At 54.6% G+C, this 23,541-nt stretch overlaps 1 protein-coding gene across 3 annotated transcripts in view; it reads right to left on the bottom strand.

Moving 5' to 3' along the window:
- The window catches only part of CRTAC1 (cartilage acidic protein 1), a 134,898-nt gene that overhangs the window by 11,323 nt on the left and 100,034 nt on the right, over positions 1–23,541 (bottom strand). For all 3 annotated transcript variants that reach the window (XM_036336409.1, XM_036336408.1, XM_036336407.1), the window contains exons 6-11: positions 15,367–15,501; positions 12,017–12,162; positions 9,451–9,587; positions 4,679–4,761; positions 3,836–3,936; positions 3,184–3,352 (exon numbers count right to left, since the gene is read on the bottom strand). In XM_036336409.1, the coding sequence (XP_036192302.1) occupies positions 3,184–3,352; positions 3,836–3,936; positions 4,679–4,761; positions 9,451–9,587; positions 12,017–12,162; positions 15,367–15,501 (771 nt within the window). The remainder of the gene's footprint in view (positions 1–3,183; positions 3,353–3,835; positions 3,937–4,678; positions 4,762–9,450; positions 9,588–12,016; positions 12,163–15,366; positions 15,502–23,541) is intronic.

The raw sequence follows: 23,541 nt of genomic DNA, 5'->3' as shown, positions 1-23,541 counted from the left end.
CTATCTCCACCCTGTTCTCTGTCCTCAGCCCTTCCTTCCGCCCAGCCTTCCCCTTGGCTCCCTCTTGTCCTGCCCCATCGCTGGCCCCTCCATCAGTCAGGAGGGCCTGCGCTCTGCTGGGCCCATGAAGCGCCTCATGAATGTGGGAGTCTTCGAGCTGCAGGGATGGAGCCTGTTTGCCTCTCGCTGTGTCCCAGGCTGCTGGGCCTGCCGCCTGCTGAGCTGCCTTGGGGAGTCTCACTGCCAAGCCCATGGCTGACCCAAAGGGCCCGTCTCAAAGAGCAGCCTTCCTTCAGTGCCTCCCTGGCAGTGGATCCCGGCACTAGAGGAGTGTGCAGGGGGCCCGTGGAGCAGTTTGAACCAGAGTTCAGACCCGGAACAAACCCCAGGGCTTGCAAGATGCAAGGATGGGCAGTCAGGAGGGGCTCCCAGCTGGGTGCGGCGTCCATACTCCTGAGCATGGGAGGCAGACGGTCATGAATAGGCACCGAGGCTCTTGGCCCCCATGATCCCACCAAATGGCCTGGTCCGGGCTGCCCAGGTGAAGAGCAGGATTGTTATCTCGGAAGGGCAGATACTGGCCAGGGCAGAGAACCAGAGACACCCATAACACAGGTCTTAAAACAGCAGAGACAGTCCATGGGGAGTGGGGAAGGAGAACCAGCCCCAGTCCTGGCCTCACCACTGACTTGCTTTGTGAGTCTCAATTCCCCTTTTTGTACAATAGGGTGAGGGTTGATGTCCAGCCAGATACCTGGTGAACATCCCACCTAAGATACCATCGCAGTCACCTTGGTGCCTCGGAGATCTCACTTGGGTCACCTGGTAACTGAAGGGATGTGGATCTCCAAGAAGAAAGAGGCAGAGCAGGAGGACCTTGGCCGGCCCCACACAGACAGCTATAGGAGGTCCAGCAATCAAGCCACAGTGGTCAAGAGCTCAGACCCAAATCCAGCCCTTCCTACTTTCTGAAGATGTAATTTGGGGCAGGTTGCTTAATCTCAGCCTCAGTTTCCTGATCTGTGAAATGGGGTTAATGACTCATCATGTTGTGGTGAGAAATGAATGAGGCATTTTAAGTAAAGCACTTAGCCCAGTGCTCGGCACATACTAAGTGCTCAGCTCATGTCGGTACTGCTGTTTTGTAAGAGAGGACTATGCATTTAAAAGTCAACTTGTACTTTAAGGACTAGCATAGCAAATGGCTGCCTCTGATTACAGGCCAACCCACCCAGGGCGAAATAGCCCAAGAACATGCTCATATAACTGGGCCTTGGGTCCCTTAAATATTTATCCGTCTTTTACAGACAAATTATGTGTTTCCTATAAAAATTGGAAAACACACACACACACATAAAAATCATATGGAAGAAAATAAAAATCCCATACTCAGGCAGGTCTGGATTTGAATCCTATCTCTGCCATTTACCCATTACGTGGTCTTGGTTGAGCAGGTTTCTTAAGTGTTTGAGCCTCAGTTTTCCCATTTGTAAAATGGGGATAAATAATACCCATCTCACAGGCAATCGTGAGGATGGCGAGAAGAGTAAGAGTGAAGTGTCTCTGTGCCTACAAGGAGTAACAGTTACCACATTGGTCCAACCACTCGAATCTTTCTTCACACTTTCTGCATTTTCTTGAAGTATTTTCTATGTGATATGCTGTGTTAATAATATTAACACATACATATATTTATCCGTTTGAGGCCATATTGCCTATTCTTTTTATGTTAATATTATAGCACCTCATGAGGTGCTAACACAGGTGAGAGGATGTCTGCTTTTGAGCCTAGGTATGTGTCACTCAAATGCTTTCCTAACCATCGTGTTTCAGTAAAGACACTCTTGGATCCCCACCCCGACCCCCAGTGTTTCTCAACATTTTTTCCATGATCGCCCCTCTTCCTCAAGAAGCCTTTTTAGAGTTTTTTTTTTTCCCTAATTCCCTTCCTCAATTGTGTTTCTTTAAAAATGTTTTATTTTGAAATAATTATAGAGCCACAGGCAGTTGCAAAGACAGTGCAGAGAGATCCTGTGTACCTTCCATCTGGTTCCCCTCAATGGCTACATCTCCCGGAACTATCACACAAGCTCAATACCAGAAAGTGGATGTTGGCACAAGGTGTGTGGGTAGTTCCATGCCATTTTATCACCTGTGCAGATTCGTGCAACCGCAACCACAGTCGAGAGACGGGACCGCCCATCACCACCAAGACCTCCTGGGGCTATCCCCGTACAGTCCCCCCCACCCCTCTCCTTTTCACCATTTCTCCCCCTCCCCCTCCAGCAACCACTGATCTATGTTCCATCTCTACCATTTTGTCATTTCGTGAATGTTACAGAAATGGGATCAACAGTCTGTGACTTTCTGAGATTGCCCCCCTCCCCCCGCCCTGCCGCCACCGTAACGCCCTTGAGAGCCATCTAGGTGGTTGTGTGTGCCAATACTTCATTCCTCTTTATTGCTGAGCAATAGTCCATGGTGTGGGCAGACCACAGCTTGTTGAACCATTAACCTATGGCAGGGCATCTAGGTTGTTTCCAGTCTGGCCTATTACAGATAAAGCTATTACAAACACTCTTGTGTAGACTTTTGTGTGGACATAAGTTCTCATTCATCTGGGAGAAATACCCAGGAGTACAATTGTTGGGTCTGATAGTAGTTGTGTGTTTAGGCTTTTGTTTTTAAAAGGACTGGCAACGTATGTTCCAGAATAGCGGTGCCGTTGTACATTCCCACCGGCAATGTGTGAGATCCAGTTCCTCTGCATCCTTGCCAGCGTTTGCTGTTGTCACCAGGGGTTTGGTGAGGCACTTTAGTCACCGAGCCAACTCTCAAGAGGCCAGGGAGAGAAACAGTCTGGTGGAGGCCAGTGTTTGAAGCACAAGGCTGCAGCCTGGACAAATGGAGAATTGAATACTTTGACCCCAAGGTGAATACTCTGACAGAGGCACTGGGGTGAGGACCTCTGTAAGGGGCGGGCCCTCCTTCCTGAGCTCAGGTTCACCTCAGAGCAGGGTGGCCCCCAATGGCTGGTGTCGCCACCGCGGCTCAGCACCGTGGGGCCCGGAAGATGCTGGAGCTGTGAGTCCTGCATCGGTCGCCATGATGCGGGATGCAGTTCCAGGACCCACTGTCCCGCCAGCCGCTCACTGCCCACCCTCTCCCCTGGCCCCGACTCACCCAAGCCAAAGTGTGCCACGGGCTCCATCTCGCACAGGTAGCCCGAGCCCCCATCGATGATCCGCAGGTGGGCCCCGCTCTGCTTGGTGTAGAGCACGACCTTCGCCCCCCTGGCGAAGGCCCCAAACCGGGTCCGTGGGACCACTCGAAGCCAGTTGTTGTTGAAGCCCTGTAGGGAGGCAGGAAGGCAGGCTAGGCGTCAGCGGGGTGGGCAGAGGAGCAGGGACCTAGGGCAGGAGAGGGAGAGAGGGAGAGAGGGAGAGAGGGAGAGAGGGAGAGAGGGAGAGAGGGAGAGAGGGAGAAGGAGGAAGCAGAGGAAAGAGAGAGGAGGCGGCCGGCAGGAAGGTGAGCGAGGCAGACAGGTTGGCTAAAGTTTGGAAAGAGAAACAGTGGAGAAGAGGGGGGGGCGGGGGAGTCAATAGACTCGGGAAAAGCAGTCTATGAAGTGCCCGTGGAAGGCAGAGGGGCGGAGGGCTTCTCCTGGGAGGCAGCCCTTCTGGGGGGTTTATGATGTTGCTGGGAGTGTTTTGCCTCCTCCAGGCCCCAGCTGTCCATTTCCTGCCATGGACCCCTGGCTCCTCTGCCCTCCTCCACCCTAGGCCCAGGGGACCACCCCAGGCTGGGCTCCGAGGGTCCCCCAGTCCATGCACACCTGATTCCCGCGGAAGACGGACAGCGGCTGAGCCATGGATTCTCCGTGGGACAAGATGAGGTCCAGCATCCCATCTCCATCGAAGTCTGTCACCACACCCCCTGCAACACACGGACTGCGCTCTGGCCATCGGCCGGGGGACCCCGGGGCAGCCGAGTGGGGAGGTGCTGGGCCTGAGACTGTGGCTACCACCCCCGCCCTCCCCTTTCTATCAGCCACCTCGCGCTAGGAATTCACGTAAGACGGTTCCCTTTCCTTCCCTGGGGCTTTGGCACAGGAATGGGCGGCACTATTATCCAGACCATGAGGACTTCCTTCTGGCCTCTGTGTTATACACGCCTGTGATATTGGCACAGCTTTTATCAATCTACTAAGTCTTTGCATACACATGGTCTCCTTGGGTCCTCACTACTCCAGAGAGGTGAGAAGGCAGATGTAATTGGCCCCATGTTACACATGTGGAGAACAAGACCCAGACCAAGTACCCTTTCCAAGACCACTCTGTCTCTGACACCAGGCTGAGCGCCAAGAGGGGAGGGGCTAGACTTCAGGACCCCAGCCCCTCCTTTCTATCCCTGCCCGCAGGGCATCGCCAGAGAACCTACTGCCCACAGATTCTCGGCCCGGCCCCGCCCCCAGCTGCCCTGGGACTGGGAGAATGGACCACCCCTGCCTCTGCTTCCTGCCTGACACTCTTGGCAGCTCCCCCTTCTCCACTCTTGCCCCTGCTCTAGGGTCTTAGCCCTCAGAGTGGGATTGGCTGCCTCATCCTTCCCTCCCTCGTCCCAGACAATGGGAAGCACTGAGACAGGGCATGCAGGCCGAGCCCTGAGGTGCCCTCACCTGTGCCCCGGCCCTCAGGCTCCAAGGCATCGCCAGGATTGAGCTCCTCAATGAGGGGGTCACCGTGTTCCCTGCGGATGACGCTGTAGGAGAAGAGACAGGCTGTTCATGGATGAGTAACTAGCTGCGGAGGCCTGAGTCGGCACCTGGACCTCGAGACCTACTTCTTACTCCAGTCTCGGCCCCGGGAGCATCTCGGGTCCCACTGTGCAGGGGCTGCCACCTGCATGCCACGGAGCCACACTTGGTTCACAGGCCCTGGCCACACCCTGCCTGTTCTCTTCTTGGGTTTGAATTTACATTGGTAAAAATGGATTTCTCCTTTCCTAATGGATGAGTTATAGACAGCCTGGGAAGGCAGTTGATGGAGAAGGGACAAGGACACAGCTACCTTCAAATGCCCTTCCCTTTCCTTCAAGTGGCTCTGGATTTTCAAGTTCTGGATGGTACCCAGGGTTCAACTCCCCCCCGCCCCCCCCCAAGTTCTCCCTGGTCATCCCACTAGAGGCAATGCCTTTCTGCTCTGCCTTTATCACTTGCCTGGCCTTTATCACTTCCTGCCTTGTGTTAAAGCTTTGTATGAATGTGTCTTATCTCCCCGGTTAGACTGCGAGCTCTTTGCAGGCTGGGACCATGTATTATTCATCTTTGCATCTCCCACAGCATCTAACATCGTGTCTGGCTCTCAGAGCGCTCCAAGCACACATCTGTGGGATACACAGATGAATTCCAGAGGCAAAGGGAGGAAATGGGGCCCTTTGGGTTGCAGGGGTTCTGTCTGTGTTGACTCGGAATCACAGTAATATTTGTTCCAGAAAAGTCCACTGCGAAAGTCCTGCTCTTTCTCCACAGAGCTGGCTGCTGCCGATGGCCATGAGCTTTCCTCTCTAAATTTACTCACTCGTTAGATTCTCCCAGCCTTGGGTGCTCTACATGTGTGGCACAAATCTGGGGGCAAACAGGGGGCTAGGGGGGTTCTTAATTACTGCCCCCTCCAACACACACACATTGCAGGTGACTGCTGTCTGCCCAAATCACAGAGTCACCAGAGGGCTGCCATGTGGCCAGTGCTTTCAGGAGGGGACTGAGTCCCCTGAGCTGGAGCCAATGGGGTGTGGATGGCAGAGAGCGTTGGTACAACTGCAGGGTGCCTGCAGGGTGAGCAGATGCCCTGAGTGATGTCCTCCATCCACATGGGGCGCCTGTGCTGACGTCCCTGTGAGCAGCCTGGGTGCACTTGGCTGTGTGCACACCTGTTGGAGGTGTGTATGCTCAGCCTGCGAACACCCACTGTTCCTTTGACTACTTGGGTCCTGCCGACTCCGCCACATCTGGGCAGACACACCCCTTGGTTCAGGTGACCAGGCAGTGAAGGGTTCCCGAGGATAAAACCCAGCAGTTCCATTGCATATATGTATTCGCTGAACAAGTTCTTCTGCAGCACCTTGTGTGTGCTGGGCACGGCGTGGGGGCCTGCGGCTATGCTGTGCATCAGGGAGGAAGAGCTCAGGACCCATGACGACAGGAAACCTCATGTAGAAAGAGTGCCGAAGGCAGACAGGGAGAGGGGCGAGGGGAGGGCAGAGCTGGGCAAGCTCATCCAGGTTTGGGAAACCGGGGCAGGCTTCCCAGGGGAAGGGCTGAGCTGAGACAAGCGTCCTGAGTGAGTCCATGGCATTCAGACGTAGAGGCAGGAGCGAAGTAGAGGGAGTGGGTAGCATGAGGGTCCGGGGCTGGCACAGCCCAGAACGGAGAGAAGCTGGGGTGCCTGGTGCCTACTGGTAAACGGGGAAGTGCGAGTGTGGAGGCCGGGGACAAAGCTGGTAGGTGTGGGATGTGCCGAAGAGGAGGCTTCTGAAAGGTTTCAAGTGGAAGAGGAGCGTGGCCAGATTTGCCTTTTCAACTGCTGCTCTGCAGGACTAGACACAGGGAGAAGGCTGCAGGTGGGCACAGGAATCCCCTAGCAGCGGTTCCCAACCTGTGGGTCGCAACCCCTGAACATACATCCTGCATATCAGATATTTACATGACGATTCATAACAGTAGCAACATTACAGTTATGAAGTAGCAACGAAAATAATTAAATATTGGGTCTGGGTGACCCAATGCCAACATTCTCCGGTGTGGATGGAGGACATCACTCAGGGCATCTGCTCACCCTGCAGGCACCCTGCAGTTGTACCAACGCTCTCTGCCATCCACACCCCATTGGCTCCAGCTCAGGGGACTCAGTCCCTTCCTGAAAGCACTGGCCACATGGCAGCCCTCTGGTGACTCTGTGATTTGGGCAGACAGCAGTCACCTGCAATGTGTGTGTGTTGGAGGGGGCAGTAATTAAGAACCCCCCTAGCCCCCTGTTTGCCCCCAGATTTGTGCCACACATGTGGTTGGAGGTCACCACAACATGAGGAACTGTATTAAAGGGTCACGGCATTAGGAAGGTTGAGAACCACTGCTAAGGGAGAGAGTGGGGGTGGCAGAGGGTGGAGAGATGAGAACAGAACAGAGGCGTGTTTAGATGGGTAAGTGGTGTGAGCGTGTACGTCCAGTCAGTGCCTGCTGTCCTGCCGTTATTAACAGGACCTTTGTGCTCTGATGAAGCTTCCGGTCTGGGTGCTGCATTCCGTGGTCATCCTGAGCGTTGCTGGAGGACCTGCAGACGCAAGTGCGGTGAAGCTTTGAGGCTCCAGGGCCTCCTACACAGAGACTGTGTTCCATTCGGGACAGGGACGGGTCGGGGCTAGATTTCCAGTTTTCAGCTGCGTGGGGGCCTCAGTTGGGTGCTCAAGACCCAACCATCTGCCAGGGGGTTTGGGGCACAGCCATGTCCCTGGGAAGTGACTTCCATGGCTGCTGTAGAGACTCAAACACATGAATTCATGGGGCAACTGCGTGGTAACACTGTCTGAGGACAGTCCTGTGCCAGCCGGCCCTTGGGGTTGCCCAGAGGGAGGCTGGGAGGGGGGCTGGGCAGGCAGGCCAGTGGGTAGAGGAGGTGTCTGGGTTCTTGGACCTCAGAGATGAGAGCACTGGGCTCCTTGGTGATCAGGGGCCCTGGCAAGTGACACTTTATTAGCCTGAGAAGGAAAGCAGTGTCTCTGTTAACGAGTAATTGATCTTCCGCAATTAATCTGGAAGTTGTGAATAAGCTTTTTGCAAGGCACCTAATTAGTAAATCTGGTGCCTCTGGGGGGTGATTACATCCAGTCAAAGATTGATGCTTGCCGAAACCGGTTTGGCTCAGTGGATAGAGCGTCAGCCTGCGGACTGAAAGGTCCCAGGTTCGATTCTGGTCAAGGGCATGTACCTGGGTTGTGGGCACATCCCCAGTGGGAGATGTGCGGGAGGCAGCTGATCGATGTTTCTCTCTCATCGATGTTTCTAACTCTCTATCTCTCTCCCTTCCTCTCTGTAAAAAATCAATAAAATATATTTTAAAAAAAAAAAAAAAAAAAAAGATTGATGCTTTGTTAATACTTATATTTTAAATGCACTTAGTCACAGCTCTCACCTTTTATTAATAGTTGGGACCCTCCTGGAGGAGGGGATGGGACCTTGGGGAGCCCAGCAGGTGATCTGGCCCATTTCCTGAATCCAAGGCCCCTGGCCTACCCTTTTCTCCCCACCTGGTCCTGAGCCCCATTAGCATGTTCCATACCAGGGACAGGGCCATCTTGGTTCTGAGGCTTGCTCCCCAACAGTGGTTCTCAAACTTTATGTCTGATGCCTAATGCACTTGTTAAAACTAGACATTCCACCTGGCTGGTGTGGCTCAGTGGTTGGGCATCGAACTATGAACCAGGAGGTCACGGTTTGACTCGGGTCAGGGCACATCCAGTCAAGATTGCAGGCTCGATCCCCTGTGTGGGGCGTGCAGGAGGCAGCCGATGGGTAATTCTCTCTCATCATTGATGTTTCTCTCTCTCCCTCTCTGAAATCATATATATATATATATATATATATATATATATATATATATATATCTATAGAGAGAGAGAGAGAGAGAGAGAGAGAGAGAGCGCGCTTCCTGGGCCTCACATCCTGAGATTCTGACTCAGGAGATCGAGGTGGCCCCTGGGCTTCTACTTTAAGTAAGAACTCTGGGTGACCCAATGCCAACATTCTCCGGAGCCCTCTTAGACAAGGGCTGCCTCCACAAACCCAGTCCTGCCTGCCTAGGCACAATGCCCAGATGCTTGCAGATTTCTTTCACTCGGTCACTTCATGTACTCGTCTACCATTAAGGTCTCATCCAGCATTTCCCAAAGGATGTCTTGCAGACCACCAATCCCAATAGAAAAATCTTTGAAAAAAATGTTTTGTGGTCAAATCTATTTGGAATATTTTATCCACCTTTTGGGAGGTAAAAATACTTATGGTCATGTTAAAGGCTCTGAGAAGTCCTGCAGTAAAAAAACACCTGCCTGTATTTGCTTGACTCAAGCGTGCTTAGACAGATTTGACTCTGTAACCGCTTTTTGTGTTTTTTTCTGGGCACACTTTGGGCCATATCCTTCTGCCCACTATCCGCCCCCCCGCCCGCCACCCCCCCCCCCCCCCCCGCCACACCAGGAGGCCCGCTTGTTACTCGGCATTCACCCTCCATGCCTACAACCTCTTGCTCAATCTCTGTTCTTCCCTCCTCTCTGTTCCTTCATCAGGGTACCATCTTCCACCTCAGCTCTTGGGACGCCCCTTCTGAGTCCTGCACCTTCCTCCTGACCCCCTAGCTGCCAAAGGTGAGTGGGCATGAGCCTCGCTGAAGCGTCTACCGGAAGAGGCGGTTGGCTGAGGAGCTTCGGTGGGCAAAGTTGTTGAAGAAGATCTCTAGCTCCTGGTCGTTGTCAAAGTCGGCGGCGATGACTGTGCGGACAGGGGAGGGCATGGAGAACTTGGGTGAGGCGATGTCCTGGGAGGAGAGAGGCTTCAGGTCAGCAGACAGATACGTGGGAGAATGGGAGCGGGTGAGAGGGCGACTGTCCCCCTGCGTGGGTGTGCATGCACCAAGATAAGGCAGCTCGATCTAACGCCTCCTCTCTCACCTCCCAGGTAAGGGACCTGGGGGGCTGTGCTGAGGACCACGGAAATCTCAGGCTGCTTGTGGAACAAGGAGGGAAGAGGGATAGTTCCAATTCACATCAGTGAAGCGCTGGGCTTTTCCTGATTGCTATCACATGTAGCCTTCTCACCCTCACCTGAGGAGCACAGACATTAGCATTCCCATTTTACAGGTGAGGTAACTGAGTCCTGGAGAGCCCATAGTCGTAGCTAGTAAGTGGGGCTATAGCCAAGGCTTCTGATTCCAGGTGCTGTGCCCTTTCCAGTACACATCCTTACTCCTCCTTGTGAGAGTCAGAAGCGGTGTGGATACAGAAAAGGGCTGTGCACTGGAATCCAGACTTCTCCGCTGAGGAGCTGTGTGATCTTAAGGCAAGTTACTAAACCCGTCGGATGCCACTTTCCTCATCGGGGAGTAGTAACAGTGGCCCGGGTTCGAGGGCTGCGTGTAAAATGGCTGGCACAGAGCGGGCAGGGCTAGCTCTCCGGCAGCCTGTCCTGGCCTTGCTCCTGCTCTCAGCCTCATGGAAGGGGGCAGAGGCTGCCTTCGGTTGCATTTTTGCTGTCTCTGTTTGATTATGTTGTTTCTTGGGCGTCTCTTGACGTTTTTAAAAAGACATTTGCTTTGGAAGGTTGCATAGATGCTTGTCCATGGCTCAGGGGGACCCCAGGCTCTGGATAGCCCAGCTGGGACCCCAAAGTGTGGACAGGGCCTGGACAAGGGTCCCAGGTGTGGGGCTTGCCTCGGAAATAGGAGGAATGCTGCCTAAATCCCAGGGCCCACGTGGAGAGGGCTGGGAAGGGCACAGTGGTGTTTCTGGGAGTGCCCCTCTGCCCCTCGCCCAGGCCTGCCCCTGGGCCTCGTACCGCAGGCCCTCTCCATTGGCTGCAGGAGTGAGCGGCCTGGGACCGCTGGCGAGCTGCCTGCTGTGGGGAGGCCAAGGAGGGAGGCTGTCCCCATCAGCTCAGTAATGAGGCTGATGAAGAGCCCGGCCAGCTGGCCAGGGAGGGCTGCGCAGGGCCTTAAGAGCTGGGGAACAAAGAGGACTCAGTATCTCCAACTCGTTATTATGCTATTGATCCTGTAAAGATGGAAACCTGTATAGTCCCCGTGAGGCTGACCCCTGGGATGCCTGGGCTTCCAAGATAATGTATGTAAAGTGCTTTGTGCAGTTCCTGGCCCATGGAAGGCACTTGATAAATGTTGCATCTGTTATTATTATTATTATTATTATTATTATTATTATTATTATTGCTCCTGTGAGCTCTGGGGAGGCGCCATCAGAGGGTTGGCAGGGTTCGGCACTCTAGGCACTGACACTGGGGCTGGGCCATTCTTTGCATCCCTGGCCTCTGCAGACTAGATGCCCGCAGCATGCTCTGCCCATTGGTGACAACCAGGAAGACATTGCTCAGTGTCTTCGGGTGGGGTCAACATTGCTACTGGTTGGGAACCTGAGTTAGAACAAAAAGCTGAATAAAAATCATCTACATCCCAGGATCAGTGGCCCGAGTTCAGGGCACACCTCCTTCCCACCCAGCAAGCTGGCTCTCCAGCCTCTGCAGGGAGTGAGCAGCTGGGCCTGAGCACCCCAGGGTGGCTGCCTACGGGTAGGGAGCTGGCGGAAGTCACCCCAACAGAGGTGCCTAGAGACTTCCCTGGAACCATGGAACCTCAGGCAAACGCTGGAACTTTCTCACTCCCTTAGGGGTTTTTGGCAAGACCCAGGTACCTCCAGGGCAACCCTGACTTCCCAAGATCAGCTTCAGCCACCCACTACCCTTCTCGAGACAGCCCCAAACTCCAGCTCATCAGGCTGGTGGCATGACCGTCACAGAATTTGTGGCATCCCCGTCTATCTGACAGCTCAGAGAGGGCGCACAGAGTAGAGGGGCTTGTCCACCCTCTGCCATTGTCCTTAGGGGGCAGCTGTTGGATCTGTGGCCTCAACCTCCTCCACCCCTACTCCCCACTGTACCCTTGGCCGGAACCTCATTTTGCAAAGCTCAGGCAGGGCTACAGATGGGGTTTCTGCCACACCCAGAGCCTCCTTTGCTCTGCCCACCTTGGGGGGCTGCCCTCCCTCCTCTGCTACTGGCTCTCTCTGCTCCGGCCACTAGAGATGCTACAGCAGCCAGGGCCAGAGTCCATCATTGTCCCCCAGATGCTACCTTCCTTGTGGCTCCCCAACCCCACTCCCAGGCTCTGCCTGGTGGGAGGCACAGGCGGGGCTGCAATCCCAGGACTGCAGGGTGGTGGAGAGAGAGGCCCCTTCTTACCCGAAAGCGGACCTTCCCGTGGGCGCTCATCTGCAGATAGAGGCGGTGGGGACCGTTCCAGTTGCCGTAGACAATGTCCACCTTGCCGTCGCGGTTGAAGTCCGCCAGGGCCACACCTCGCCCATGCTGGTGGGGGTCGTCCACACCTGGGAGGGACGGCAGGAACCCTCAGGGCGGCGCCCCTGTGGCTCCAGAGACACTAACCTCGTGGGGGCTCCGTGATGAGCAGCAAGGGCGGTGGCTCTCTGCTGCCCCCGCCCCTTGGGATGGGGAGACACAGTTGCAAGTCTCAGAATTTTTCCATAGGGGTCAGAGGTGGGACGGCCGTCCAGCTGCAAAGGAATCAGAACCTTGTCTTCAGGCATCATTTGCCCAGCAGGCACATTATTTTTACTCAGTTTTGGGGCAGCCTGGGGGAGACTTGGGAAAATTCTGGAGCACTGAAGCTCTCCCCAGCCACCCCAATACTACCACTTGGACACATTAAGTTGACCAGCACTCTTCTGCTTAAGTCTCTCAGTGGCTCCCCAGTACTCTTGGGTCAAGTTCAAATTGCTGCGGGGGGGGGGGGGGGGGGGGGGGAGGGGGGGGAGGACAGGTCCCCGCCTACCCTGGCTGGTCTTTATCTGGTGCTCTCTGCCTCTTACTCATAAGCACTGGCCATCCCATGTTCCTTTCGTTCCTCAAATGAACCAAACTCTTTCTAGCTCTTGGGTCTTTGCTCAAGCTGGTCTCTCCTCCTGGAATGCTCTCTTCCTGGCTCTTGGGTCCCTGGCTCCCTTGTTTTCCTTCTGCGATTAGCCACCATGTCGCCTCCTCAGGGGAGCCTTCCCTGGTCACTCCCATGAGAACAGCCCTCCCGCCCACTCTGTCTTCTCCCCGACAGCCCCCTCCCTGGTCTTTTCCTTCGCCGTGCAGATCACACGCATAATCACGTTCCTCTGGGCTTCACTTGCTTAGGGTCAGTTTTCCTCCTGGTCCTCAGAGACCGCCTTCCTACTCACCTGCGTTCACACGGCATCTGTCTCAGTGCCTGTGGTGACTTAGTCGTTTTCAGTAAATACTTACTGAATAAATAAAGAGGCATAAATAATTCACCAGGAGGCAACTGGGGATGTTGGTGACAGCAGAGGAAAGACCGCACCATGACAGAGAAGCCCACAGCGTGCCCTGTGCGGTCTGGGGGCGGAAGCTGGTGTGCCCAATGTCACCTGCTCATGCTGCCCTTGAATCTGCCGGTGGCCAGTGGGACAGAGCTGATCCTGGGGGAGGATGGAGGGGGGTTTTGCCCAGGCGGCCTGGCCTGGCTGAGAGATGGTGGATGTGGCTCTAAATACCCACGCTGACTCTTTCGGGGGGCAAACTGCTGTTGGTCATCAGGCCGTCAGAGATGGCAGGCGACAGGACAATCAATATAATGGGGAGTGGGAGTCACAGACCAGAGGACACAGGGAGCTCTTGCCAGCTGCAAACATAGAGAAACTGAGGCCAGGAGCCCGGAGAAGGGGGGGTGCCACCCACCCAAGGGCCTTGGAGGCTGAGCATCCTCTGGGGGAGAGGGTGGAAGGGTGGGGGTGGGAGACGCGGGGGAAGAGGCAGGCAGAGCCAAGCTTGAGAAAGAGGGTTTGCAAAGAAATGGGGGTGGCCTCCAGCCTCTCGGATGAATAACCCATTAATTCTCTGCAGAACCCCCAGCCCTAGCGCCAGTGGCCTTTTGTGTTGGCCCATTTCTCTCCTACCTACGAGGCACCTTGACAAGGAGCTGGTTCCCTTTCACGGGAATAATCGGTACCGGCTGCATTTCACAGCAGCATCTGTTTGGGTGATGAATGCCCTCTTGACATGTCTTGTTAAACCCCTGCAATCATTCTGACTTTCAATTACGGGGCCTCGCACCTCTCCTCTCTCCTCCCGCCTGCTACCCTCTCCCACTCCAACTCGTTGGCTCACCTCTGCTTCCATCTCTTTAACACCTTATCAAATCCTCTAGGTTCTCTCCACCACCACCTCGCTTTCATCTTATGCTTTTCAGCAATGAGAAAATTTGCTGCCAGAGTGTACAGCTCTAGGAGGGGCGAGCTGATGGGGAAGACAGGCCAGGGGAGCTGCCTCCAACTTTAGCTTTGCCTGGAAGGAGAGGGAGAGGCAGGATGGGGAGCTGACCAGCTACCAGTGTGTGTGGGGGGTGGTGGGGGGGTGGGGAGGGGCAGTGGTCAAAACGGGGACTCTGAGCAGAGAGCTGGGGAGAGGTACTCTTACGGATTGGCACAGACGCAGGGATCTGATGCTCCTGCAGGTGCTGGAGCTTGTAAGACCGTTGATCTATGACTCTAGGTCCCTGCTCACCCCTTCTTCTGGAGGCCAGGGATTGTCCCTAGGCCACCAAGAAGGAGGGGAAGGCAAATCTTCCGTTCATGGGCAAGGCAGGGGGGCCTGAGCAGGGGGAAGTGGCTGGAGGGCAGACTGAGTATATCCATCGACTGGTACTGTGTCCCTTCTATCATTCAGCAAAATGTCCTGGGTGACCACTGCAGGCTGAGTGTCATGTCAAGAATGAATAGTGCAGAGCCCGGTCCTGCAGACACAGAGATTATTACAGCAACGTAGGAGCCTGAGTGAGAGCTACGTGCCAGGGCAGTGGGAACACAGAGCAGGGAGTGCCAATCCCTGCCGGGCGGCACAGAAAGTCTTCCCTGGCAACACGCGAGCTGAGTTCTGCAGATAAAGAAGGGAGAGAGGGCACTTCGGGCAGAGAGGACAGCAGGTGCCAAGGCCCTGGGGGAGAAAGGGAAGCAGAACTAACTGGAAGCCTGGAGTCTAATTTTGAGTGGATTTTATCCTGTTTCTTGTGATAGCTATTTGTGTCTTTGTCTGCGTCCCCAGCTACAATGGCAGTGCCTTGTGTGAATGTGTAAGATAGGGCGGGGTATGGTGGCCTTAGCCTCATTCAGGTCAGCATGCCCAGCTCAGCACCAGCCTGGCAGTTAGCAGGAGCTCAATAAATGGTTATTGGATTGAACTGAATGCTTAAGGTAAATGTGGGGAGGGGACATGGAGAGAGGGGAATTGATGCTGAGACTTAAGCAGAGCTCAGAGGGACATGGGCCTAGTCAAGCTGCCAGAAAATGGAGAGTAATCAGGAGTTCCAGCAGCAAACACCCCTGTGGCCTGAACCATGGCGGGGGCGGGGGGATGCAATTGGAGATGACAAGCAACGTTCCCCTGTGTGGGGCAGAGGATGACTGTCCCGCTCTCTCAGGGGCCTGTGGGTCATGCTAGAGGGGGCGGGGCAGCCCAGAGTCCCTATCGGTCCGGGGGACCGAGGGACACAGAGCAGCGGCTACACTTACCAGCGCTGGCAGCTGCGTCCACGAAGGTGCCGTCGCCCCGGTTATGGAAGAGGAAGTTGGGCCCATTCTCGTTGTCACAGAAGATATCCGAGGCACTGCTACTGAGGATGGGGCCCACGCTGACACCCCGGCCCCCTGGAGAGGACATGGACACAGTCAGTGGCAGAAGCAGCGCCCCTGTTCTGTGTGGAGGACTGGCTGCCTATGAGGCCTGCAGAAAGCTGCACTGTGATGCCTCAGGAGAGCCTTCCAGAGGCTTCCCTGAGCCCAGATCAGGGCTTGAAGTCCCCCAAACCCATGTGGAGGGTGGCCACATGGATGTTGAGGCAAGTGAGGAGCAAGACCAAGTCACCCTGTGCTAAAGGAATGAGTCCATGAGCAGAGAGATGGCTGACTTACCATAATCCCTAAACCCAGCTCTCACCATGCCTGACACCCCACCCACACCCCAAGTCACACAGACGTGGGGCTAGTTCCTGTTCTAAGAATTTATAGGAATAGGCTCCAGCTATCGGTGCAAGATGCTCACCCTGCTTTGTTCGACATTGTGAGCGATTGGGAACAACCTGCATGTCCATCAACAGCAACTGGCTGTTGGATTATGGTACGCCCATATGGCGAACCATTCTGTAGCTACTAAAAAGACGGTGTAGATCCATATGTATTGACTTGGAGGAGTGCCCTTGACACATTTTAAGTAAAAAGCATTTCAGCCCTAGCCAGATGGCTCAGTTGGGTAGAGCATCGTTCTATACACCAAAAGGTTACAGGTTCAATCCCCTAGTTGGGGAGTGTACAGGAGGCAATTGACTGATGTTTCTTTCTCATCTCTCTCTCTCTCCCTCTCCCCATTCCTCTCTAAAAATCAATGGAAACATGTCCTTGGGTAAGGATTAAAAGGGAAAAAAAAAACAATTTGCCAAGTAATTGTATTGTGATCTTACTTTTCTTAAAAAAAAAAAAAAGGAAAATACATGATTTTTCTGAACATGTGTGTGCAAACTTGTTCTTGAGTGTGGGAAAAGTGGGAAAAGCTGCACCCTGAGCCACCTTGGCTACTGGGTGGGATCAAATTTGGGGAAGGAAGAAAAAATGATAGTTGGCTTTTTTTGTGAACGTCTTTATATTGTTTAGCTTGTTCTAACAAGAATTGTTTCTTTAGTTTAAAAGAAAAACATCCAATGAAGTATATTTAAAAAAAAAAAAAAGAAATCAAGCCAGCCAGCATTAAGATCTGAAGTCTCCAAGATCAAATTTGGGCTATCCATGTCAACAAGTCCAATCTTTAGACATCTTGAACAAACCACCCCAACAGGTGGGGTTCAAAAAAAGCCCTGAAAACCACACCCCAAACATAGGAAATACCATGCAGAAAACAGCCTGACCAGGACCAGGACATGGATTCTAGCCCCAGCGTGGCTTTTTACAAGACGTTGGGCAATTTGCGTTACACTTTTAGCCTCAGTTCCCTCATCTGCAAAATGGGAATAGTGTGACCTGCTTTTGTTGCTTCTGGGTTTTTTAGGGGATCAAGTGAGATGAGCTACGTGGAAGGTCTTTGCTACTCAGAGTCAGGCTTTTGGACCCGCCGTGGGGGCATCGCCTGGAGCTTGTTAGAATGCAGATTTCAGAATGGTCAGGCCTTGCATTCCAACAGGACCCAGGGTGGATTCTGCGCACAGTGAAGTCAGAAGTGCTAAAATGAAGGACTTTTCCGTGCAGAATAATTATACGGGAATCAGAAGAACTTGATTTGTTTTGAATAACAGAGAGCTCAGGCAGACACGAGTTATGCTGGGCCAGGCGCTCCCTGCCTGCTGCCTCTGGGTGCAGCAGAAGTTTCCACAAAGTGACTGTGCCAGCTGAGGATGTAGGTTTTCTTGGTCTCCGGGCCCCTCCTGTTCTCCGAGAGAGGCCCCTGAAGGAAATCAGTGGGCCTTTCTCATCTGGGCACATAGGTGGAGCCTAACCACCAGGCCAGTGTTTGGGGACACTGGGCCTTGTGCCTCCCCATTCCTTCCGGGTAATCTAATTAGCTCTCAAAGAGAGCCCGAGCCTCATAAAAATTAAGCCACTAAGTCCACGACGCTGCTGGGGAACATCATTCAAGATGCGGCCAGTGCTTTTCATTAGGAGAGCCCCAGTGCGGGGCGGGAAACTTTCAGAAGCCGTTCCTAAAGCCAGTGGGAGGGGTGCTGGGCCACAACCTGGGCACCACTGCTGCCCATTCAGAGGAGCTGCTGAGTGGCTGTTGGCAGCTGTCCCTGCCCTGCCCCTGCTAGACGCCATCCAGCCCAGCAGCAGGCCTTGCCGGAACCCCTGGAAATTCCAGGTGGGGCTCCGGGACTTGCCCCCATATCTCCATCCTTCTTCCCCTAGCATCCTCCAATTTCCTCTCTGCCTCTGGCTCCCAAGCTGTGACACATTCCCTTCATTTTCTACAAAGCAGGTTATTTCCCTCTTGGAAAAATTTCTAAATCTTTCTAATTAACTAATTGGGTTGGGTTGAAGCCTTCCACCATTTGTAACCTGTAATTACTAGAAAATTGCCATGGTAACCACACTACTAATTAGTGACAATTTATTGCCATGGCAATCAGACCATAACAGAGATGTTACCCACAACTCCTCCTTGGCAAGTTTGCTGCACAGTTGGGAGCAGGTGAGTTGACATTGGGGGAGCTGGCCTCTTGGGCACTGGCTCCAGCAGCCTCAGGTTGGGGGGTGGGGAAACCTGGGGTCTGAGGCAGGGGCAGCCAGATGTCTGTACCCCGCACTGGTGCCGCAGGGGAAACTCTTCTCCCAGGTCGATCATGTAAATCTCCTTTAAACCAATAAAATCTATCCATCCCAAGTGCAGCCTGACACTCCCACTCCTGGCCTGGTCAATGACAGAGGCCCTTACTCAGCAAATATCTTCTTCCTGGACCTTCCCTCCTCCCCAGCCTCCCCCCTCCTCTGTCACGCCTCCCTGTCCCCCCTTCCTAAGGTTTAGCACACACATTATGGGGCCACCCAGAGGGCAGTTAGGAGCATCTTTATCTGGCCTAGGAGAATGTGCCCCAATAGTGATGTCTACCTGACATCGTGAGTTCTTATCTACTGGAGGCAGGGTGTCCTCTTGGGGACAAGCAGTTCCCCGTTGGGGCTGGGGAGGCAGCACTGCTGGTGGGAAAGACTGAGGGGCAGAAAGTTCAAGCTGTGTGACCTTGGGTATGTCACTGGGCCTTTCTGGGCATCTCGTTTTCTCACAAGAGAAAGACTGATAATGATAATAATAGTCTTTGTCAGGGCTGTCCCAGCGGGCTTTTGGAAGGTACCCGGGAAAATGCCAGGTGCCACACAGTCATTAGCTGGGACTATTTCCCACCTGCTGGGTGAGTAAGGTCCCTTCCAAGTTCTCCTGGTTCTGCTGCTGGGTGTGGATGCTGCTCCCTGCCCACCCCTTCCTGAAGGCTTCTCCACCCACCAGGCGGGGTGAGAGGTGGAGTCACGGGAAAATGTGTCCCCACGGCTCCCTCTCCCTCCTGCCACATTCTGGCACTCCCTTTGATGATTTGCTCATTGGGCCTAGCCCCATTCACCCTCAAAAACTGTACCCTAAACCTCTGAACCCTGTACTTGGGTGATGCGGACTCAAATCCAATTGGGGTATAGGTCATCCACCTCTCAGACCACATCTGGGTCAGCACACGGGGGTCCAGGGTGTAGGGTTGTTGTGGGGTGAGGAAGGGAAAGCGGTTTTGGGGGAGAGGGTGTGCGCTGCTGAACTGCCCCATACTACGGGACTGAGGACCAGGGGACTGAGAGGCAGGAGGACTCTCTGTGCTCAGGGAAAGACTCCAGGTCAGCCATGGGCAAACTACGGCCCGCGGGCTGGATCCGGCCCGTTTGAAATGAATAAAACTTAAAAAAAAAAAGGACCGCACCCTTTTATTTAATGATGTTTACTTTGAATTTACATTAGTTCACACAAACACTCCATCCATGCTTTTGTTCCGGCCCTCCGGTCCAGTTTAAGAACCCATTGTGGCCCTCGAGTCAAAAAGTTTGCCCACCCCTGCTCTAGGTTCTTGCCCTGCCTCTGCACCCTCTCTGGCCACGGGAACTTGGGAGTGTGCTCTCCGGACCTTGGTCCCACTCCCTGGGAATGGGTGGGGGGATGAGATCCCCAAGGCTCCTTCCACCTCCCTCCTCAGTGCATCCCTCAGGCTGGGCTGCAGGATAAACATGGTTGGGAATAGAATCGTGGGCCCATCTAGACTGGGCACAGTGGGGCTCGGGCGAGGCCTGTCCACCAAGGAACTTGGACGTGTGAGAGCAGTCTGCTGAGACCTTGATAGAAATACGATGCTGGTGGACGCCAAGGCCTACAGGCTGCCAAGCACATCCAAGACATTGTAAAAGAGTAGCAAAGATGCTAGAAGATGTAGGCGTGGAGGAGTGGACAGTGTGCATGTATGTGTGTTGGGGAAGGGGGGGGTGAGGGTAAGGGCAGGAAGGTGACGGTCTCTCACCCTAAATTTCCTGAAAGTTCTAACACGCAAACACACTGTGTTGGTGCTAGACTTGCCTGTCTCCCCCGCAGCCTCCGTGAGCTGTCAGATGCTGGGCAGGATTCCGAGTGGACCAGTGAACAGGGCATTAGACAAGCACAATCCTATTGTGTCCCCTGTCCTCCCTGCCCATCCCTGCAGGATGCTGAGAGGCAGGTGGGCAGGAGGACAGGCTCCAGCATCTGTCTGCTGGGATTCCCACACCTGGGGCACCAGGTGGTTGCAGGAGGGATGCTGATCCTCACTGTGCGCTACCCCCCTCCACCCCAGGCGGTGAGGGGCTGGAAGAAGCTGTTTCAGGAGAGAGGACAGGTAAAGGAGTGGCAGGAGTCACTCTGCTGGCAACCTGTTGTTCAGTCCTGTGTACCAGGCACTGTACACGTTTCATCTCACCTCACCTTGTCTAGGTGAGGAAACAGAGGCCCAGGGAGGCATGATAGCAGCCAGCAGGCAAGAGATCACAGTTCAAACCCGTGTCTGGGTGCCCCCGAGCCTAGGCTACCCCACAGTGCTCTCTCCAACACTTCTGCTAAAGTTCCCTCTTGGCAGAGGAGCCATCTGTATTTCTGTAGCCAGGCTTGACATTTCTTTAAAGTCTCTTATTTTAGCTAAAGAAAATGTGTACCAAATTACATTTGTATTGTCTAACATATCTGTGTTTGTTTTGGAAAAAAAAAAGTGATGTCCCTTCTTGTCAATCATCTAATGCATCTGATAGCCTGTGTATCTCAGGGCTTTGGGTACCCCTGGCAGGGTTCCCGGGCCCTGGCTGAGGGGCCTGTCACTCCAGCCCAGGCTGTCCCTGGTTGTCAGATCTGGCTGCACTCCCGCTGCAAGGCCAGAGCCCCCCGCCCCCCCTAACCCCCCGGGAAGCTGGGAGGCTCGGCGGCCCCCGCTCTGCTGCCCCTGGTCACCTCTCCAGAGCTGGCTGGTGGGGACCCGCCAGAAGGCCTCAGCTGGGCTGTAGGCATCTCCGTCTCCTCCAATAATGACTTCCTATAAATCAGACCTGCCCTCGCTTTGTTCTGCACTGCTCCCAGCCAACAGCAAAATTCCCACCCAACATCATAAATCCACCTTCATTTTCTTTCCAAATTTCTTTTAAGGCTTCTTTAATCACCACCTTGCAGCCGGGACAGATGCTCCCTTAAAGGGTGGGGCCAAAATGCAGAGTTCCTGGGGAGGGGTGGAGTCTGGGGAGGAGGGGAGGCAGGGTCAGGAAAAAGGGAAGAGACGGATTCGGGTGGAGACAGGGATGAAGAGGCCCACGTCTGTGCCCAGGGCTGGGCACCTCGTTTTCTCACAACAGGGGCTGCAGGGTAGAGTTGGGGGCTTGGGCACACATGGAGAATGCCTCCAGGGCAAGGGCTTGGCCTGCTGGCTTTGTGCTTCACCCCGTGCCCAGCATGGCGCTCCTTACACCAAGGAGATGCGCAACAGAGGGTCCTGGCATCACTGTTGGAACTTCAGGGGAGTAGTGTGTTGCTGTTTGCTACATTTGGTGGGCACAGCCTGTGTGCTAGGCCTGGTGCCTGGCATGTCCCATGTTTACCTCCTTTCATTCTCACAACACCCCCATTTTGCAGGGGAGAAAACTGAGGCCCACAGAGGGTAAAATCCTGCCTCCACTGCTGCCTGGAAAGGACATGGTGGAGGCAGGATCTGCACCTGGTACTCTGGCTCCAGACGTTGTCCTGGCAGCTGTGAGATGGCTAGTTCAGAGTGCTCACAGGGGCTAAGAGATTTGCCCAAGGTCACTTGGGCCCCAGAGGCAGTGCAGACCTCTTGGTCCCCACCTTCCCCCTCCTTGGATTCCATGCCGGCCTCTGCGATGGGGAGAACTAACTCAGGATTCCCATGAAGAGTTCCCCGCACTGCCCAGGCTCCAAGAGGCTGTGAGCAGCTGAGGAAGCCGGGGCTTGGGATTCTCATCGAACCAGAAGCCATGGGGTGCACTCTTGGCTCTCCCAATGTCCCTCCAGGGGCCCTCGAGTCCCCCAAATCCCCCGAGAGCGGGCACGCTGGCCGCTAGATGGCACTGTGACCCAGCAGAGCAGCAGCAGAGACAGCCTGGAGAGGTCTCCCCTCCCCCTCCAGAGGAGCCGGACAGCCAGTGCGGGCAGTGCCATCACCCGGCCGGCTGACCTGGTTGCTGGGCCTCCCCCTGCTGTCCTGGGCACCCCAGGCCAGGCGGCTGCTTCAGTCACAAAAATCAGGGACCATATGAAAGTCTGAGTGTCAGTCCCTGGGGCTGTGTTCCTGTGGGGGCGGGCCTTCCTCCTTCCCCAGCCCACTGTCTTGCAGGCTGGAGCGGGATTCTCAAGCTGGAGGTCATCGGAAAGGTCAGCCAGTGGGGGCGGGCTGTAACTACTAGTTTCTCTACACCCTCCCGGGTGACCTTGGGCAAGTCCCTTCTGCCCGGGGACCTCCGTTTGTTTTTTTGTAAAACGGGAAGTTCTCTGAGGTTTGTCCAGCAGATGGGGGCTGTGTGGCTTGGCTCCTGGGACCTGCGGCTCCCTGACTGCACAGCTGGCTGTGGCTTGCTACCCTCCCAGCCCGCTCAGGGCCCTGACCCTACTGCCTGCTTCCTCACCCCTTGCCAGCCCCATGGCACTGGCCATGTGCCAGAGCCTTGGCAATCAGACTGGGCTGCGGTGGTGGTCCTTACATTTGGGGTCCATTCCTGGGACTCAGGGGGGTGCTCAGGGCTCGTTTTCCAGCCAGATGTCCACGAGTTGTTAATAGAATGACAACAGGGCCTGCCGGGTAGAGTTGTTGGGGGGCTTGGCAGACAGGGGAAGGGTGGGCTGCGGAAGGCGGGCAGACATAATAGTAACTTGGTGGGCCAAATACGTTCTTGTCAGCCAAATGGCTTTTGGAGGTCTGCAAAGCTGCTCTAACGTGTCCTCTGGGCATGCCAGCTGCCCCGGCCTGCCTGTGTGCTCCACAGAAGCTGCCGTCCCTTCCTTGAGCTGCCCGGTCCTTCCAGCACAGCCCGGCACAGTTGGCTGGTGCTCCCATCCCCACCCCCGCTCCTCAGCTGTCTCTTCTTGGTCCCCTCCTTCCCCCTCCTCGGTTCCTGCCAGCCTCTGCCAGCCCAGCCAGCGAGAACAATGTCCCCTTCATGCTCAAACCCAGCTAGCACCTCCTGAATTCTTTCATTCTGTGTGGAACCCTTTCCCAGACCTCGCCGCCCTTCCATCTCATCATTTTCAAGTGCTACATCTCCCCGGCCCACCCTCCTCCTCCTGCAGATCAAGGCACTTAATTGCCAAGCCAGCCCAGTGCGCAGAATTGGGACCTATTCCGGAAAACAGATTGTACAAATCTAGGCTGAAGCTCCTGCGTGTTTATTCCTTTTCCCGGGAAAACATAGTTTATTACTGACACTCAGCCTTCCCTCTGCACATCCACGTGCGGAGCTCTGGAGGGCTCTGCCGGGCTGGAGCTGTGCAGACGATTTTATTGTCTAGTCATATGTTCCCCCAAACTTTGTCAGACAGGCCGACATCCATCTCCCCTTTTCACCGAGGTGGAAAGCGGGCTAGAGGAAGGCATCATAAACTCGGAGGAGGCTGTGACAAGCCTTTCTGGGTAGGAGAGTGGGATTATGCCACCA

Source organism: Myotis myotis, unplaced genomic scaffold (genome assembly GCF_014108235.1).
Source record: "Myotis myotis isolate mMyoMyo1 unplaced genomic scaffold, mMyoMyo1.p scaffold_m19_p_15, whole genome shotgun sequence".
Classification (NCBI taxonomy): domain Eukaryota; kingdom Metazoa; phylum Chordata; class Mammalia; order Chiroptera; family Vespertilionidae; genus Myotis; species Myotis myotis.
The sequence above is the reverse complement of the archived record's forward strand: the minus strand, read 5'-3'. Positions and strand labels throughout refer to the sequence as shown.